Source organism: Nomascus leucogenys, chromosome 3, assembly GCF_006542625.1.
Source record: "Nomascus leucogenys isolate Asia chromosome 3, Asia_NLE_v1, whole genome shotgun sequence".
Taxonomy (NCBI): domain Eukaryota; kingdom Metazoa; phylum Chordata; class Mammalia; order Primates; family Hylobatidae; genus Nomascus; species Nomascus leucogenys.
In genome coordinates, this window is record NC_044383.1 from 117,886,980 (window position 1) to 117,902,113 (window position 15,134).

Sequence of the window (15,134 nt, forward strand, 5' to 3'; positions counted from 1 at the left end):
TAATCTGGGCAAGCCTTATGTCTTAAACCAGGGCAGTAGCATTGTAGCTGGTAAGAAGTATTTGGATTCTGGATCTATTTTGATGGGGTAGATAGATTTTATTGAAAGACTGGATTTGGAGTAAGAAAGAGGAGTCAAGAATGACCCCAGAATTTTTCCATGAACATCTGGAAACATGAATTTCCATAACTGAGTTGGGGCAGATTGTAGAAGGAGCTGGTTTGGGGAGAAAAATCAGGAGCTCAGTTTTGGACCTGTTAAATTTGCTAGTTCTATTGGATGTCTAAGTGCAGAAGTCAAGAATGTAGTTGGACATATGAGGCTGGCTTTAGAGGTGAAGTCCTGCCTGGGCATGTACTGTGGTGCTTGTCAGCATATGTGGGATTTAAACCATGAGACTGGGGTAGAACAACCTTAAAGAATTGGGGAGGTGAAGCGGAAAAGCAAAGAAAACTAGGAAGGAGTAGCCAGGAATGTGAGAGGAAAGCCAGGTGACTATTGTGTTGTAGAAACCAAGTGCAGAAAGGTTTCATAAGAGGAGAGTGTATGAAAAAACATAAAGACCATTTATGTAAATGGTTGTGATGTATCTAAATCTACGTCTTTTTTTTCTAGTTTTTCATTGAGCACTTTTTGAGACCCATCAGAATTGCCATGCGTATGTCTGTTTTTATGCTTCTACTGTGTGCTACTCTTTGGCATGTACCCAACTTGCCAACCAACCTATGCCCTCTCTTGGTGCTGAATACCCAAATTGGCTTTAGTTCCTCACCACCACACAAATACTGCAGGTTCCCTTATAAACCTGCATGATAACTGCTTTGCCATAGACCAAGGAATGAAGTTTCAGGAAGTTAGGGTTTTCATCTTCTTAACTCAGGTATGTAGTCCCAGGTTGCTTCCTAGAATGGCTGCCTCAGCCTACCCTACCTTCCTTCATCTCACCTCTCCACCAGCCATTGCCATTATTCAGTTCTCTAATTTTTGGCAGTGTGCAGTTTGGTATAGAATAAAGTCTTTCATTTTAGTTTCTATTTCTCTGTCCTGTTGCTCTAATCCATGTTGGTTGCTCTCTTGGTCTGGTGGATGGTTGGTATTTCCATTAGCCCATCTATTGTGTTGGATCCCATGATTTTAAAATCTCTTTCTCCTTGTTTCATTTTCTCATTTTGTTAAAGAACAACTTGATAGCTTCCTAAAATAGGATGCATGAGAGAGATAACTTGAATCTTTGTCTATATAAAGACACATCATTCTAACCTAACACTTGACAGTTTGGCCAAGTATTGAATTCTAAGATGGAAATACTTTGTTTTTCTAGAAATCTAAAGGTATGACTTTACTGTCTTATAGCATCCAGTGTTGCTTTTAATACATTTGGTATTTTAATAAATTTCTGATTAGTGATCCTTTGTAGGCTGCTCATGATCTCTCTGTGGAGGCTTTCAACATCTCTTAATCCTGTTGATCTCTTAGTGTGAGTTTTGCCCTGGGAAACTTGGTGGACAACTATGGTGTAATAATTTACGCTCTTCAATTCTGGGAAATTTTATAATATGATTTCTTTAGTAACATCAACTCCATTTTGTCTTTCACTTTGAGGCCTTACCTCCCTGTTCTAAGATCAGTTAATTAGTAGCCTTAGTTACATCTGCACAGTTCCTTGGTCATGTAAGACAACAGACTTGAAGTCTCAGCAATTAAGACTTGGAATCTTCTTGTGGACCACGATTCTGCTTACCATATCTGTACTGAATTTTTCTTTACTTCCTTCATATTTTTACTTCCAAGACCACCCCGAATGTGGGGTCTTTTTAAAAAAATTATAGTTCTCTTTCTTATTTTGTTGACGCAGTATCTTCTCTTTTTTCTGAGGATCTCAATTCTCTGTGTGTGTGTGTGTGTGTGTGTTTGTGTGTTGTTACTTTAACTCTTTTGCTCCTTGCATTATTTCCTTTTCAATCAAGTTTTTCTTTGATGTTGTTTGTTCAGTGTTTGTCTTTCATGTAGGTTGCTATCCTGCTATCCTCAAATGTCTGGGGACCATCTGTTCCTTTTCAGAGTAAGGCTTGTTTTTTCTTATCATGGTTACCCTCCTCTATGTCTGTTGTCTCTGTGATGAAAGCCACTCCTTATTCCCCCAGATTATGAGCCTCCTGGTCTGGAGTGGGAGGCAGGGTGAGTAGTGACTGCTCCACATCCAAGCTTTTACCAATTCTCCTATATTTAGTTTGTGCCTGTTCCCCTCTTCTCTTACCTAATGGCGCCCTGTTTCTCTTAATGACCTTTTCTCTTACCTAATGACACCCTGGAACCTCCCTTCTAGGGTCCTAGGGGAAAGCCCTTGGCTTTTTTTTTTTTTTTTTAACTTTTCCAGGACTCCTTCCTCTTAGGCACCTAGTTGTTGCTTCCTTCATTCTGCTATTTCTGTCTTTCAAAAATTCTTTTTCTGCTTCTATCTTCGATTTGATTTAGAGTATTCATATAGTTTTATAAACTGTTTTCCTCTTCTTTTTGTGAAATTTTGTGGAATTTGAAGAGATGGAAGAGGTAAATGAGTTTTACCAACCAGGTACTTTTTTTTTTTTTTGCCTCTTGAGTAGCTAGGACTAAAGGCCCATGCCACTGCACCCAGCTAATTTTTGTATGCTTTGTAGAGACGGGGTTTCGCCATATTGCCAAGGCTTGTCTCAAACTCCTGAGCTCAGGTGATCTGCCTGTCTCGGCCTCCCAAAGTGCTGGGATTACAGGCATAAACCACTGCACCAGGCCTCAACCAGCTACTTTTAAAGAGAAAAAGTATTCTATTTTGTAGTTTGCTTTTTTCAAATAATAACATAAGCATTTCTCAAAATCATTAAAGCCATGAACAATAATGTTTTAAAATAACTTCTACTGGCATCCAGAAATGCTTATAATGTTATTTTATGTAGATACAATAATTTAATAAATCCTCCCTTTAATGTACATTAAGACTGTTTCAGTTGTTAAAATATTTTTGTAATTATGTATAACACTATGGAGAACATTTCTCAACATAGATCTTTGTATGTTTCTTTAGTATAAAGTCTGGAAGTGAAATTGCTGAAATCAAAGGATATAAAGATTTTTTAATTAATTAAAAATTTTAAACATACAAAAGTAGGAATACTAATTTAATAAATGTCTATGTATTCATCATCCCACTCTTATCAGTTCATGACCAATACTGTTTTATTTATACCTTTCTCCATAACCTTCTCTACATATAATTTTGAAGGAAATACTTGACATTATTTCATTTCTATAAACATTTCATTGTGTATTTCTAAAAGGTAAATTTTTTTAATGTTTCATAATATTGGAGATAAATATTTTAAAGAAAATGTTCTCCACTTTGTAGATAGACTTTTCAAAGTATTATTAGTTTTGCATGAGTAATATAATCTCATTATTTATTTAAAAGGGTTTCTTCCACTGCCATATAATAGCTATCATGTTTCCCTCCTCAGAAATAGCTAAGATTATCATCACATTATTGTATATTCTTGTAGAAATTTTATAACAGCAACTTTGTATTTGTGTTTTCATGTACTCCTTTTGCCTTTCTGTCTTTCTTTATCTTTCTTTTCTTAAAATTCACATTTTACAGCTTTTGTTTCATACTGTCAAATAACCTTCCTGAAAGATTTTGTGAATTTATACTACCAACAACTGTATATCTCATTGATTTGTTAGTAAAAAATGATTATATTTTTCTTATGTTCCCTAACTTTTTACAGTGTACTTTGAAAATCATCTGAGTCTTCTGTTTGATGATTTTTTGGGTCAAACTATAGTAGGATGAATTCAGGAGATCTAATGCTCTGAGAATTATTACTTTTAGTGCCTGTTATGTCAGTCCTCATTGTCCTTAACCTTTCTTGCATATTTTGAAAATGAGTATTCTAAAATACTATCCTTAACCACTTCACTCCTGAGACATTTCTATTTTGATAAGCTCTTAAAATTTTTTTTTTATATGTTGTGAGGCAAGAATATCAAGAGACTCCTTACCCTATATAGCTAGCCAATTGTCCCATTACTATGTGTTATTCACTGTTACTTTGTAGTTACCACTTAAAAATTTTTATTATATAAAGTCTCTACAATTATATCTGCATTATTTATCACTTAATCTGCAATTCCCAGCACAGTGCCTGAAACATAATGATGCTAAAATAAATATTCATAGAATAAATAAGTAAATGAATTAATTTAAAACTATGCAGTAGATTTCAAGGGATAGAAACAAGTTGTGCATAGCTGAACTTTCCTAGACATACTATTATACCCTCCTTGCCTTCAAACGACTCCTTCAGGATGCAAAGCAGAAAGCAAGTATCATAGGGAATTATAGATAATTTTCAATGGGAATGCATAGCAAGGAGAAATGATAGTTAGCTGGGCACACGCTCCTTGCACAATAAGAACTACAGAATTCCCATTGCTTCTTATGGCTAATATGCTGATGACTCCAAGTCAGTATCTTTAGTTTATGTCTCTCTTTCCTGAGCTTCAGACTCAAATATTCAGACCCCCTCCTAAATATGTATTTGCTTAGATATCTGGAAAACTGAACTTCCCTTTTTTCAGTGCCTTTGCCTTACATTTTGGAAGTCATCCTTGGCTCATTCCTCTTCTTCACTCTTTATATAAAGCTGAACTCAAACTAATTATGCTTTGATTTCTCTTAGCTCTATTTACATCTTCCTTATGTCTACTGCTACTATCTTCCTTCAGGCCCTAATCATTTTTGGTTTGGGTTAAAATTTCTTGCTTAGTTCAAGAGTTTCCATCCCTACCCTACTCACCTATTTTCCAGAGTGACTTTCTAAAACACAGATCCAATTCATTACTCTCTGCCTACTCCTTAATGGCGTCCTGTTACCAAAGGTTGGGCTTCAAGTTTCTTAGTATGGCATGTGCACCTTTCCTCACTCTAGTCCACCTCTGCCTTTGAACTCTACCCCTTAGCCATCATAACCCATCTGCTGTTCTGCAAATATGCCTTCCTTAGCTTCACTGATTTTTAAAATCTTGATCCTTTCCCAAGACTCAGTGGTGTCCTTGAATCCCCTTGCTAGTTTTTGTCCCACCCCTATGTGCTCCTATGTACTCCTCGTACATATCAATGTCATTATTATTATTATTGAGACAGAATCTTGCTTTGTCGCCCAGGCTAGAGTTCAGTGGCACAATCTCAGCTCACTACAACCTCTGCCTCCCGGGTTCAAGCAATTCTCCTGCCTCAGTCTCCCAAGTAGCTAGGACCACAGGTGTGCACCACCATGCCTGGTTAAGTTTTGTGTTTTTAGTAGAGATAGGGTTTTGCCATGTTAGCCAGATTGGCCTCAAACTCCTGAGCTCAAGTGATTCTTCTGCCTTGGCCTCACAAAGTGTTGGTATTACAGGCATGACCCATGGCACCTGGCCATATCATTGCCATTATTTATTACATTGTATTGGCAGATCCTGTAGCACCATGAGAATTATCTAGTTGTCTGTCATAGTCTGTGCTATGTACTTCCTGTGTGCTTCCACTGCTTAGGTGTGAGATATTGGATAGCTCCTAAATGTTCGGGCCCTATTTCCTTTACTTTGCAGGCAGCTGCAGGAAGAAGTGCTTTGATGCATCATTTAGAGGACTGGAGAACTGCCGGTGTGATGTGGCATGTAAAGACCGAGGCGATTGCTGCTGGGATTTTGAAGACACCTGTGTGGAATCAAGTATGAGTTCTGAGAATATGTTGGTTGTGCTACTATTAATATGTGTCAAATTTTTTTCTTTTATTTCCTTTTTTTGAGACAGAGTGTCACTCTGTTGCCTAGGCTGGAGTGCAGTGGCATGATCATGGCCAACTCCAGACTTGACCTCCTGGGTCCAACTGATCTTTCCATCTCAGCCTCCTGAGTTGCTAGGACTACAGGCATGCACCATCACACCTGGCTAATTGTTTTTAATGTTTTTTTAGAGACAGGGTCTCACCATGTTGCCTAGGCTGGTCTTGAACTCCTGGGCTCAAGCAATTCTCCCACTTGGCCTCCCGAAGTGCTGGAATTATAGGCATGAAACACTACGCCAGGGCTGTGTCCAAATTTTCACCTACACACCTTGTGTATTAGTTTCCTAGGGCTGCCATGACAAAGTACCACAGACTGGGTGGCTTAGCCAGCAGAAGTCTGTTTTCTCACAGTTTTGGAGACTGGAAGTCCAACTTCTAGGTGTTGACATGGTTGGGTCCTCCTGAAGACTCCAAAAGAGAATCTGCTCCATGTCTCTCTCCTAGCTTCTGGTGGGTGCTGGCAGTCTTTGGCCTGTGGCAGCACAGCTCCAGGCCTTCATCTTCACATAATCTGTGTCTCCTCACATAGTCTTTCCTCTGTCTGTGTCTATGTTTAAATTTTCCCTTTTAATAAGAACACCAGTCATACTGGATTAAGGTCCACCCTAATGACCTCATTTTACTTGATTATTTACGAGTAACTTTTTTTTTAAACAAAGTCTCACTCTGTTGCCCAGGCTGGATTGCAGTGGCACAGTCTTGGCTCACTGCAACCTCCACCTCCTGGGTTCAAGCGATTCTCCTGCCTCAGCCTCCCAAGTAGCTGGGACTACAGGAGTGCACTACCAAGCCCGGCTAATTTTTGTATTTTTGGTAGAGACGGGGTTTCACCATGTTGGCCAGGCTGGTCTTGAGCTTCTGGCCTCAAGTGATCCCACTACCTCGGCATCCCAAAGTGCTGGGATTACAGGTGTGGGCCACTCCACCCAGCCTTGGCAAGTCATTTGGAACCATTTCTAAATAAGGTCACATTCACAAGTAATGGGGGGTGGGACTTCAACATATTTTTAGGGGACACAATTCAACCTATAAGACCTATACACAGTCTTATTATCATTTCCACCTTAACAATGCTAAATACAGAATTCACACTTTATTTAACTGAGGTTGAGGAATAACAGGCTATGGTAAATGAAATGCTGTATCATTACATAAGTTTCAATGGAGTTTTACTACGGCTTAAGTTCAACATCTTGTTTGTTTCATTTGCAGTGGTTCTCAAACTTCGAGGTGCCATAAAACTCACTTGGAAAGCTGGTGATTCTTGATCATTCTCATGCCAGTATTCCACAGGGCACAATTTGAGATGCTGTTCTCTAGGTGGAAAAGACAGCTTGCAATGTTTAATTCCCTAAATAATCTGGGAAGGTGGTGGTGGGGGGTGTCTGGTAGTTGGAGGAGAGTGAAGATTAGAAGAGTAGAGTTCTTTCCATTATGTTCCCTGAAAAGGGCAAGAGGGAGAGGATAACCCAGCATAGATAGAGATCTGTGTTCCCTTTACTTAATCTCCAAAAATCTTTTCTTTCTATGTAAATGAGAAATGCTGGGGAAGGAAGAAATCTATATATAACTGAAGTGGAGAAAAGTTACCTATTGAGAGTGTTTGTCTCAGCACAAGGCTGACGTTGATTTCAGTCACTGTTTTCTAGCAGGTGGCAGTGCCAAGCCACCTTCCTCCAGCCTCTTGCTGCTTTTAGCAGTGGGATTTATTGAAACTGTTCTCATCCTAAGTCCATAGCCTGGGAGAACCCCTGAGGCATGGGTGGGAGCTGCTCTGTCACTGCTGTCACTTTCCACTGAGACGTAGCTTGACCTGCCTACATTCTCAAAGACATGACTGTGCTCCTGTTACTTCTGTTGTCACCTTTTCTTCCTTGCTGCTAGTCCTTAGACAAGGCTGGGCAAAGCTGCTCTTGGGTGGCAGTAATCAGTCAGGACTAGTGATTCTTCACCTTGGGGAGCTCCTGCTCTTGGGTAGGAATAGGAGCCATATTCAGATCTCCAAGCTCACAGTGTACCTGCTAAGTAAACCTGGGTTGCGGTTTATAAAGCTGCATTTCTCTCTGCCACCTAGCTAATGAAGAAGAGTGGTGGTTTGCCTCTCATTTGGCATTATGTGTTTTCATTTATTAGTACAGATAAACCAAGAATTTGATTGTATTATTATAATATAGGAATAAATAAATGAAATTTGTATATTTTATATTGCAGGCTTAAATGCTCAGAACTGAATTGTATTGTTTTACAGCTCGAATATGGATGTGCAATAAATTTCGTTGTGGTGAGACCAGATTAGAGGCCAGCCTTTGCTCTTGTTCAGATGACTGTTTGCAGAGGAAGGATTGCTGTGCTGACTATAAGAGTGTTTGCCAAGGTAAGCAGGAGGATGTTGACTCATTTGCCCCTGCAAATTTAGAGGAACTCCATGAGTTTCCTAGAGCTATGCTAGGCTGCAAAAATCAAAACACATAGGAGAATCTTTAGTTACTCCATGTAGAAGAAAAGATCAAATGCATTTACTGTGGGATGAAATGTGGTTTGTAACCACAGAGGAGGAGAACTCACAGCATAGATATAGAAGAGAGATCTTAAAATTCCTTATTTCTCTGTAAGGCAAAGTCTTTTCCAATCCAATGACCTTGCTAGACACAGCTGTAGTTTCAGACACTGAATAGCAGATCCTAGTTAAAATATAGAGAGTGAGGTTATCTAGCTCAGATATCATCTTGTTAAGCCAATGTTGTTATTGCCAAAACAAATGTGTTCTCAATGGTTTAAATTGCTAAGGATCCTCAAGGAGTCAATGTAGAGTCGAGGTTAGAATTCAGGTTATTCAACTCCTTATTTTACCCACTCCCCACTTTATAAGTGATGTGACTTAAAAAAAAATCACGAATTCCTCTGAACATCTGATGAAATTTATGAAAAATGCATATATACACACGTCAACCAAATTTCTTCAAGCTATCAATCCCTTTTTATAACCTCGCACCAAACTAAGCTGACAATTCTAATACTTTTGACACAAAAAAGATTAGGTTGAATTCTGATTTCTGAAATAGGAGGAAAACGTTATAGTGGAAACCTTAACTATAATCTACTATTAGAAAATAAGTTGTGTACCAATGGATGAGTCAGTTTTTATACAAAATATAATTAAAAATCACCTGAAAAAGAGTTATCAGAAAAGCCTGAAATGGTCACTCCTTTTTAAAAATAATAATTGCTCGATATTTAATACTCAATACTGCATCATTAAAAAATTTCTTTAATTTCACAAAGCAAGTATAGGTTCTAGTCTGCTTCTTTCTCTAATAAATTCACTGACCATATTCCCTTCTTACCTCTTTAGTCTCCCTTATTCTGCTCCAATTTTGTAACTTTTAACTTTTTAATCTCAAAATGGATCCTTAGGCCATGCAGTAATTTTTTTTACTGAATTCACTGGTTACTCTGCTGGAGTTAATGTAATCATTTCAGTTTATTTTTAAAAATAAATATAAATGTTTTCTCACTCTGAGGATTTAACATTTTATATTTTAGAATGTTAAACATTTTAAATATTTAATGTTTATTTAAATATTTAAAATGTAGAACGTTCTACATTTTAATGAATTCTAATGAATTTAACATTTTAAAATATAAAATGTTAAATGTACTTGCCAGCTTTCAGAATTAAAAAAAGCTAAATGATATTTGTCAAAATTGTATCTTTCAAGAGTAGTTTGAGAATTTTTGTCAAAATTGTATCTTCTGAGAGCAGTTTGAGAGATTTGAATCATTTTTGTGTGAGAAACCAGCTAATTACTTTTATATTTTGTTAAGTTTAGAATTTCTAAAAATATTGTGATAAACTTCTACCACATACAGAGGTAGAGAGAATATTATGATGTTTTATCTCTAAGTCCGTCAACTATTTTCAGCAGTTATCAATTCATGGTCAATCTTGTCTCACATTGACAAAGTATAATTTTGAATATAAAACGAACACATCAAAGATTTACTAACTCATTTATAAGATAACCAACTAGAATTAAAGCTGGTTCAAAGAGAATAAGAAACTAAGCTACTAAATATGTATATAAGACTAAAAGAATGTTGGAATAAGATCACTAAAACCATATCTTTTGGTGGGACATAAATGAATTGCATTTCTGTAGGACAATTTATTTGCTATCAGGCATGAATCAGTTATATTGCTATTTGTTTTCTATTAGTTATCTATTACTCTTGAATAAACAACTTGTAAAATGAATAATAAAGAGTAAGCTGGATAAAGATACATACCCGTTGGTAATTGGATAATACATTGTTGGGTTTTTCAGATAATTCCCAGCATGACATTAAAATGAAGTCTAATGATCAGTCCTCTTGCCTATTTCCAAGTTTTAGATTTGTTTCTTTAACAAAATATACTCATTGTTGCACCAAACCTCTTTTCCATAATTTTACATTGTTTCAAAGCAAAACCTAGAGTAACTATTGTTCATCTGAAATATGAATTTACATATTTTAAGTATGTGTCTAAAAAGATAAAGATAATTTCCATCAAAAGGCACATCATGCCTGCAGGTGTCTGTTTTGGGCTATGTTAGCCATTGATAAGCATTGCGGAGATCCACTAGGGGATGTAGATGGTGACGGTCATAGTCTGTCATTTCTACTTCACTAATTAGATAGAATGTTCTACAATGAGAAATATCCATGAAGCAAAATTTTTTGTTTTTGCTGATTTTTGTTAAGATTTTAAACATTTGTTAAATTTCTGCCATTTGGTATCAGTTATTCTCATTGGCTATTTCTTTTTTTGATACTTTCCTTTTTCTCTTCTTTAGCCTGTATGTCTATAGTTATTAAATCCATTTATTCTAGCAGTTGCGAAAATATTGTTCTAGAGGAGGAAAAAAAAACATTATCAAGAAGAAGAAGAAATATCTTTTTTTCATCTAAAAGAATCCCCTCTGAGGCTGGGTGTGGTGGCTCACATCTGTAATCCCAGCACTTTGGGAGGCCAAGGCGGGTGGATCACTTGAGGTCAGGAGTTCAAGACCAGGCTGACCAACATGGTGAAACCCTGTCTCTACAAAAAATATAAAATTACCTGGGTGTGGTGGCATACGCCTATAATCCCAGTTACTTGGGAGGCTGAAGCAGGAGAATCGATTGAACCCAGGAGGTGGAGGTTGCAGTGAGCTGAGATCACACCATTGCACTCCAGCCTGGGGAACAAGAGTGAAAGTCCTTTTCAAAAAATAAATAAAATAAATAAATAAATAAATAAATCCCCTCTGTTTCTCTTGGTAAAGATAGACTTCCAGGTATTCAGTTAGTGCAGATTACTGGTCTCTGCAAGTCACTAGAGGCACTGCCTTTGCCAACAAGTGAAAATGCACTTTACATGTTTTGGAAAAAATTAGTCATGGGAGTAACAGAAATTAAGTAGTTTGGGAAGATCATGTCCATTGAACACTTGCTTCTCATTTCTTGTCTGTGGTGCAGCAAATATCAAGATTTCGATCTTGTGCTTTCCAGGAGAAACCTCATGGCTGGAAGAAAACTGCGACACAGCCCAGCAGTCTCAGTGTCCAGAAGGGTGAGCATGACTGATACAGGGATTTTTATCCTCCTTTAACAAAGGTGCACATAAGAATGTAGTTAGTTGAGACACAGAGTGGAATTTCCCCCACTTCATGTACATTTCAAAACAGAACAGTTCACAAAAGATTAGATTTCTTGTGGCTTCCAAGTTCGAATGGACTTTTGTTTGCTTTATTTTTTTACAAAACCCTTTTATATTAATTTATTATATTTATGTCTTACAACGACGACTTTATTTTGTTTTTGTCTTTGAGACAAGGTCTTGCTCTGTTGTCCAAGCTGGAGTGCGGTGGTGCAATCACAGCTCACTGCAGCCTTGACCTCCCAGACAGAGGTGATCCTCCCCATCTCAGCCTCCTGAGTAGCTGGGACTATAGGCATGCCACCATGCTTGGCTAATTTTTTATTTTTCTCTTTTTTTTTTTTTGTATAGACGAGGTTTCACTAGATTGCCCAGACTGCTCTCAAACTCTTGAGTTCAAGTGATCTATTTGCCTTGGCATCCCAAAATGCTGGGATTGCAGGTGTGAGCCACTCTACCCAGCCACAGTAATGACTTTAAAAAATTGGTTGGAATATTAAATAGGTAATACTCCAAAGGTCTTATGGTCAGGATTGAAACTTAGCTTGAAATTACTTCTGCCAGAACTCCTTTTCCTTTTTTAAATAACTTAATTCCTGTCTTCTTTTTTTAAATAAAGATAGGGTCTCGCTATGTTGGCTAGGTTGATCTTGGTCTCCTGGCCTCAAGCAATCCTCCCTCCTGGGCCTCCCAAAGTGTTGGGATTACAGCTGCGAGCCACCATGTCTGGCCAGAAGTCTTTTCTATTAACATCTTGGCGCCTCAAATTTCTTCTTGTTGAGAGCAGGGAAAGCGGTTTGTGCAGGCCTTGAAATGAAAGGAGGGGCCGGGCGCGGTGGCTCACGCTTGTAATCCCAGCACTTTGGGAGGCCAAGGCGGGCGGATCACGAGGTCAGGAGATCGAGACCATGGTGAAACCCCGTCTCTACTAAAAATACAAAAAAAATTAGCCGGGCGTGGTGGCGGGCGCCTGTAGTCCCAGCTACTCAGAGAGGCTGAGGCAGGAGAATGGCGTGAACCTAGGAGGCGGAGCTTGCAGTGAGCCGAGATCGCACCACTGCACTCCAGCCTGGGTGACAGAGCGAGACTCCATCTCAAAAAAAAAAAAAAAAAAAAAAAAAAGAAATGAAATGAGGTCCTTGAAGGGTGAATGAGGAGAACTTTGTCAGGGGGCACAGGTGATGAACACATGAGGTGACACTCCTACCCCACCCCTCCCATGCATCTTTTCCACATGTTTATCAGGGCTGCTCCACTGACTGCCAGGACCTGGAAACGTGCATCACTTCAAGCCAGCATGGATTCCCCATTTCTCCATCCACCCCTCTGCCCTTCACACTTTTCTGGGCCAAGTAATGGGAGAATGGTGGAAAGGTAGATGAAAAAGAAAGGAATACCTGGCTTTAGGAGGAATTGGTAGAGTTTTTAAATTTAAGTTTTATAATTATGATGATGATGATGATGAGATAGGGTCTCACTCTGTCCCCAGGCTGGAGTGTAGTGGCACGATCATAGCTCACTGCAGCCTCAAATTCCTGGGCTCAAGCTATCAGCCCATCTCGGCCTCCTAAGTATTTGAGACTACAGGCATGGGCCACCACGCCCAGCTAAAAATGTTTTTGTATTTTTTTGTACAGACAGGGTCTCACTATGTTGCCCAGACTGGACTCGAACTCCTGAACTGAAGTGATCCTCCTGCCTTGGCTTCCCAAAATGCTGGGATAACAGGCATGAACTACTGTGCTGGCCAGTGGAGGCATTTTTCGTTTCAAGACAGGATCTCATTCTGTTGCCCAGGTTGGAGTGCAGTGGTGTGATCATGACTCATAGCAGCTGCCACCTCCCAGCCTCAAACAATTCCCTCACCTCAGCCTCCCAAGTAGGTGGGACTACAAGCATGTGCCACCATTCTCAGCTAATTCATGTATTTTTTGTAGAGACAGTGTTTTTCCATGTTGCCCAGGCTGGCCTCGAACTTCTGGGCTCAAGTGATCCTGCCATCTTGGCCTCCCAAAGTGCTGGGATTATAGGCATGAGCTGCTGTGTCTGGCCCAGTGGAAGCATTTTTAAATAGTGTTATTTCATTTTAAAAATTAGTATGGATAATGTGCCTGTTTTTGTCCCATGCTGCTTTGGTTTGTAGCTCAGATTCAGCTGCTCTCTTCGCACCTTGTGGGTGGAAGAGTAAAGGATTAGAATAAAATGAGAGGAGTTTGAGTCTGATTTTGCCTGTAGGTCTTTTGCACTAGTCACTTCTCTGAGCTTCATCTATGAAACTGAAATAATAACAATGCCAGGGTCAGATGATTTCATGTGAGAATTAAATGACCTAAAGCAAGGGAATATGCTTGGTGAGTTATCAAACAGTAGGTTAATTTTAGTTCTAGTGCATGGTACATAGTAGGTACTCAAGAAATTGTTAATATTTTTCTGTAGTCACTTGTTTTATTAGATGAACCTGATACTTGAATCTATTAAGGTGTGCCCATGGCCTTTTCTTATGGTTCATATTACACTGTCAATTAATCTCTGAAAAGCATACTAATACCAGCTAACATTCATATAGTTCTTATTATTTACCAATTTGTACTTTACACAATAGTCATCTTACATATTAGTCCTTATAAAAACCGTCTGGCTCTATTATCTCCATCCTCATTTTACAAAGAATGAAATGGAGGCAAAAGCTGTGAAATCACTTGCCCAGTGCTGCATTGCTAGTGGTTGCTGGAAGCAGGAAGCAAACCCAAGAAGTAAGGATCTAGAGTTTCCGTGGCATAACGCTCCCTCAAGTCATAGGCTGAGCCTGTGATGCTGTGCAATTCATCAGAAGGAGGGGTAAGGGGCTGAATAAGGGGAAGAATTGTTTGAGGCACCAAGACTCCCTCACCTGTTGATAACCGGGAGGAGAGAGACATTAGGTGAGCAGGAAGGTTTTCACTAAAGTCTTTGTAAAGAGTCTCAACAAACCTAGACGACTAAGCCCAAATGATTACTTAGAATGGCCTTCTCCAAACTGGCAAATCACTGTCCACCTGAGGATTTGAGAGCTGGAGCAGCATCCCAGAGAAATTACAGGACTGATTTGGCAACCTTGATGCAAGGCAAGACTAGAAAGGAACCTGGTGAGGAAAGGGGTGGTGGTGGTGGTCGGAAGGACACTGACCATTGCTTACAATCCCCTCATTCTCTTTATTCCATTGAAGTCATTCCTACCTATACCTTCCATCCCTGCATGGAAAATGGACAATGATAATTCTGCTCACTATGAATAATATGTGCTGCTAAAAATTTTAGTGGCTGAAGGCATTACATAAAACCCTCTTGCCAGACATTTATGCTAGTATTCTCTTTGCTTGTTTGCCTTACTATTTTGCTAGTGATCATAGTATAGTAAGGAGCTTAGACTCTTAAATCAGACAGATGTGAGCCAACAGCCTAGCTCTGCCCCTACTGGCGGTGGGACACCTTGGGTAAACTACCTGATCCTGGTGAAATAATAGATCTGAGATGACAGTTCTTGGCATGTAGTGAGCTCTTACTCAAGCTTCATCACAGGCAGTAAAAATAATATGGATGCAATGTTCAAG

At 39.0% G+C, this 15,134-nt stretch overlaps 1 protein-coding gene across 2 annotated transcripts in view; it reads left to right on the top strand.

Annotated features, from left to right (window-relative positions):
- ENPP3 (ectonucleotide pyrophosphatase/phosphodiesterase 3) overlaps positions 1-15,134 on the top strand; it is a 94,004-nt gene that overhangs the window by 16,456 nt on the left and 62,414 nt on the right. For both annotated transcript variants that reach the window (XR_004027939.1, XM_003255717.4), the window contains 3 exons: positions 5,626-5,748; positions 8,113-8,238; positions 11,397-11,457. Coding sequence is in view for 1 of the 2 variants with exons in the window: in XM_003255717.4 (XP_003255765.2) it covers positions 5,626-5,748; positions 8,113-8,238; positions 11,397-11,457 (310 nt within the window). In the remaining variant the exon portion in view is untranslated. The remainder of the gene's footprint in view (positions 1-5,625; positions 5,749-8,112; positions 8,239-11,396; positions 11,458-15,134) is intronic.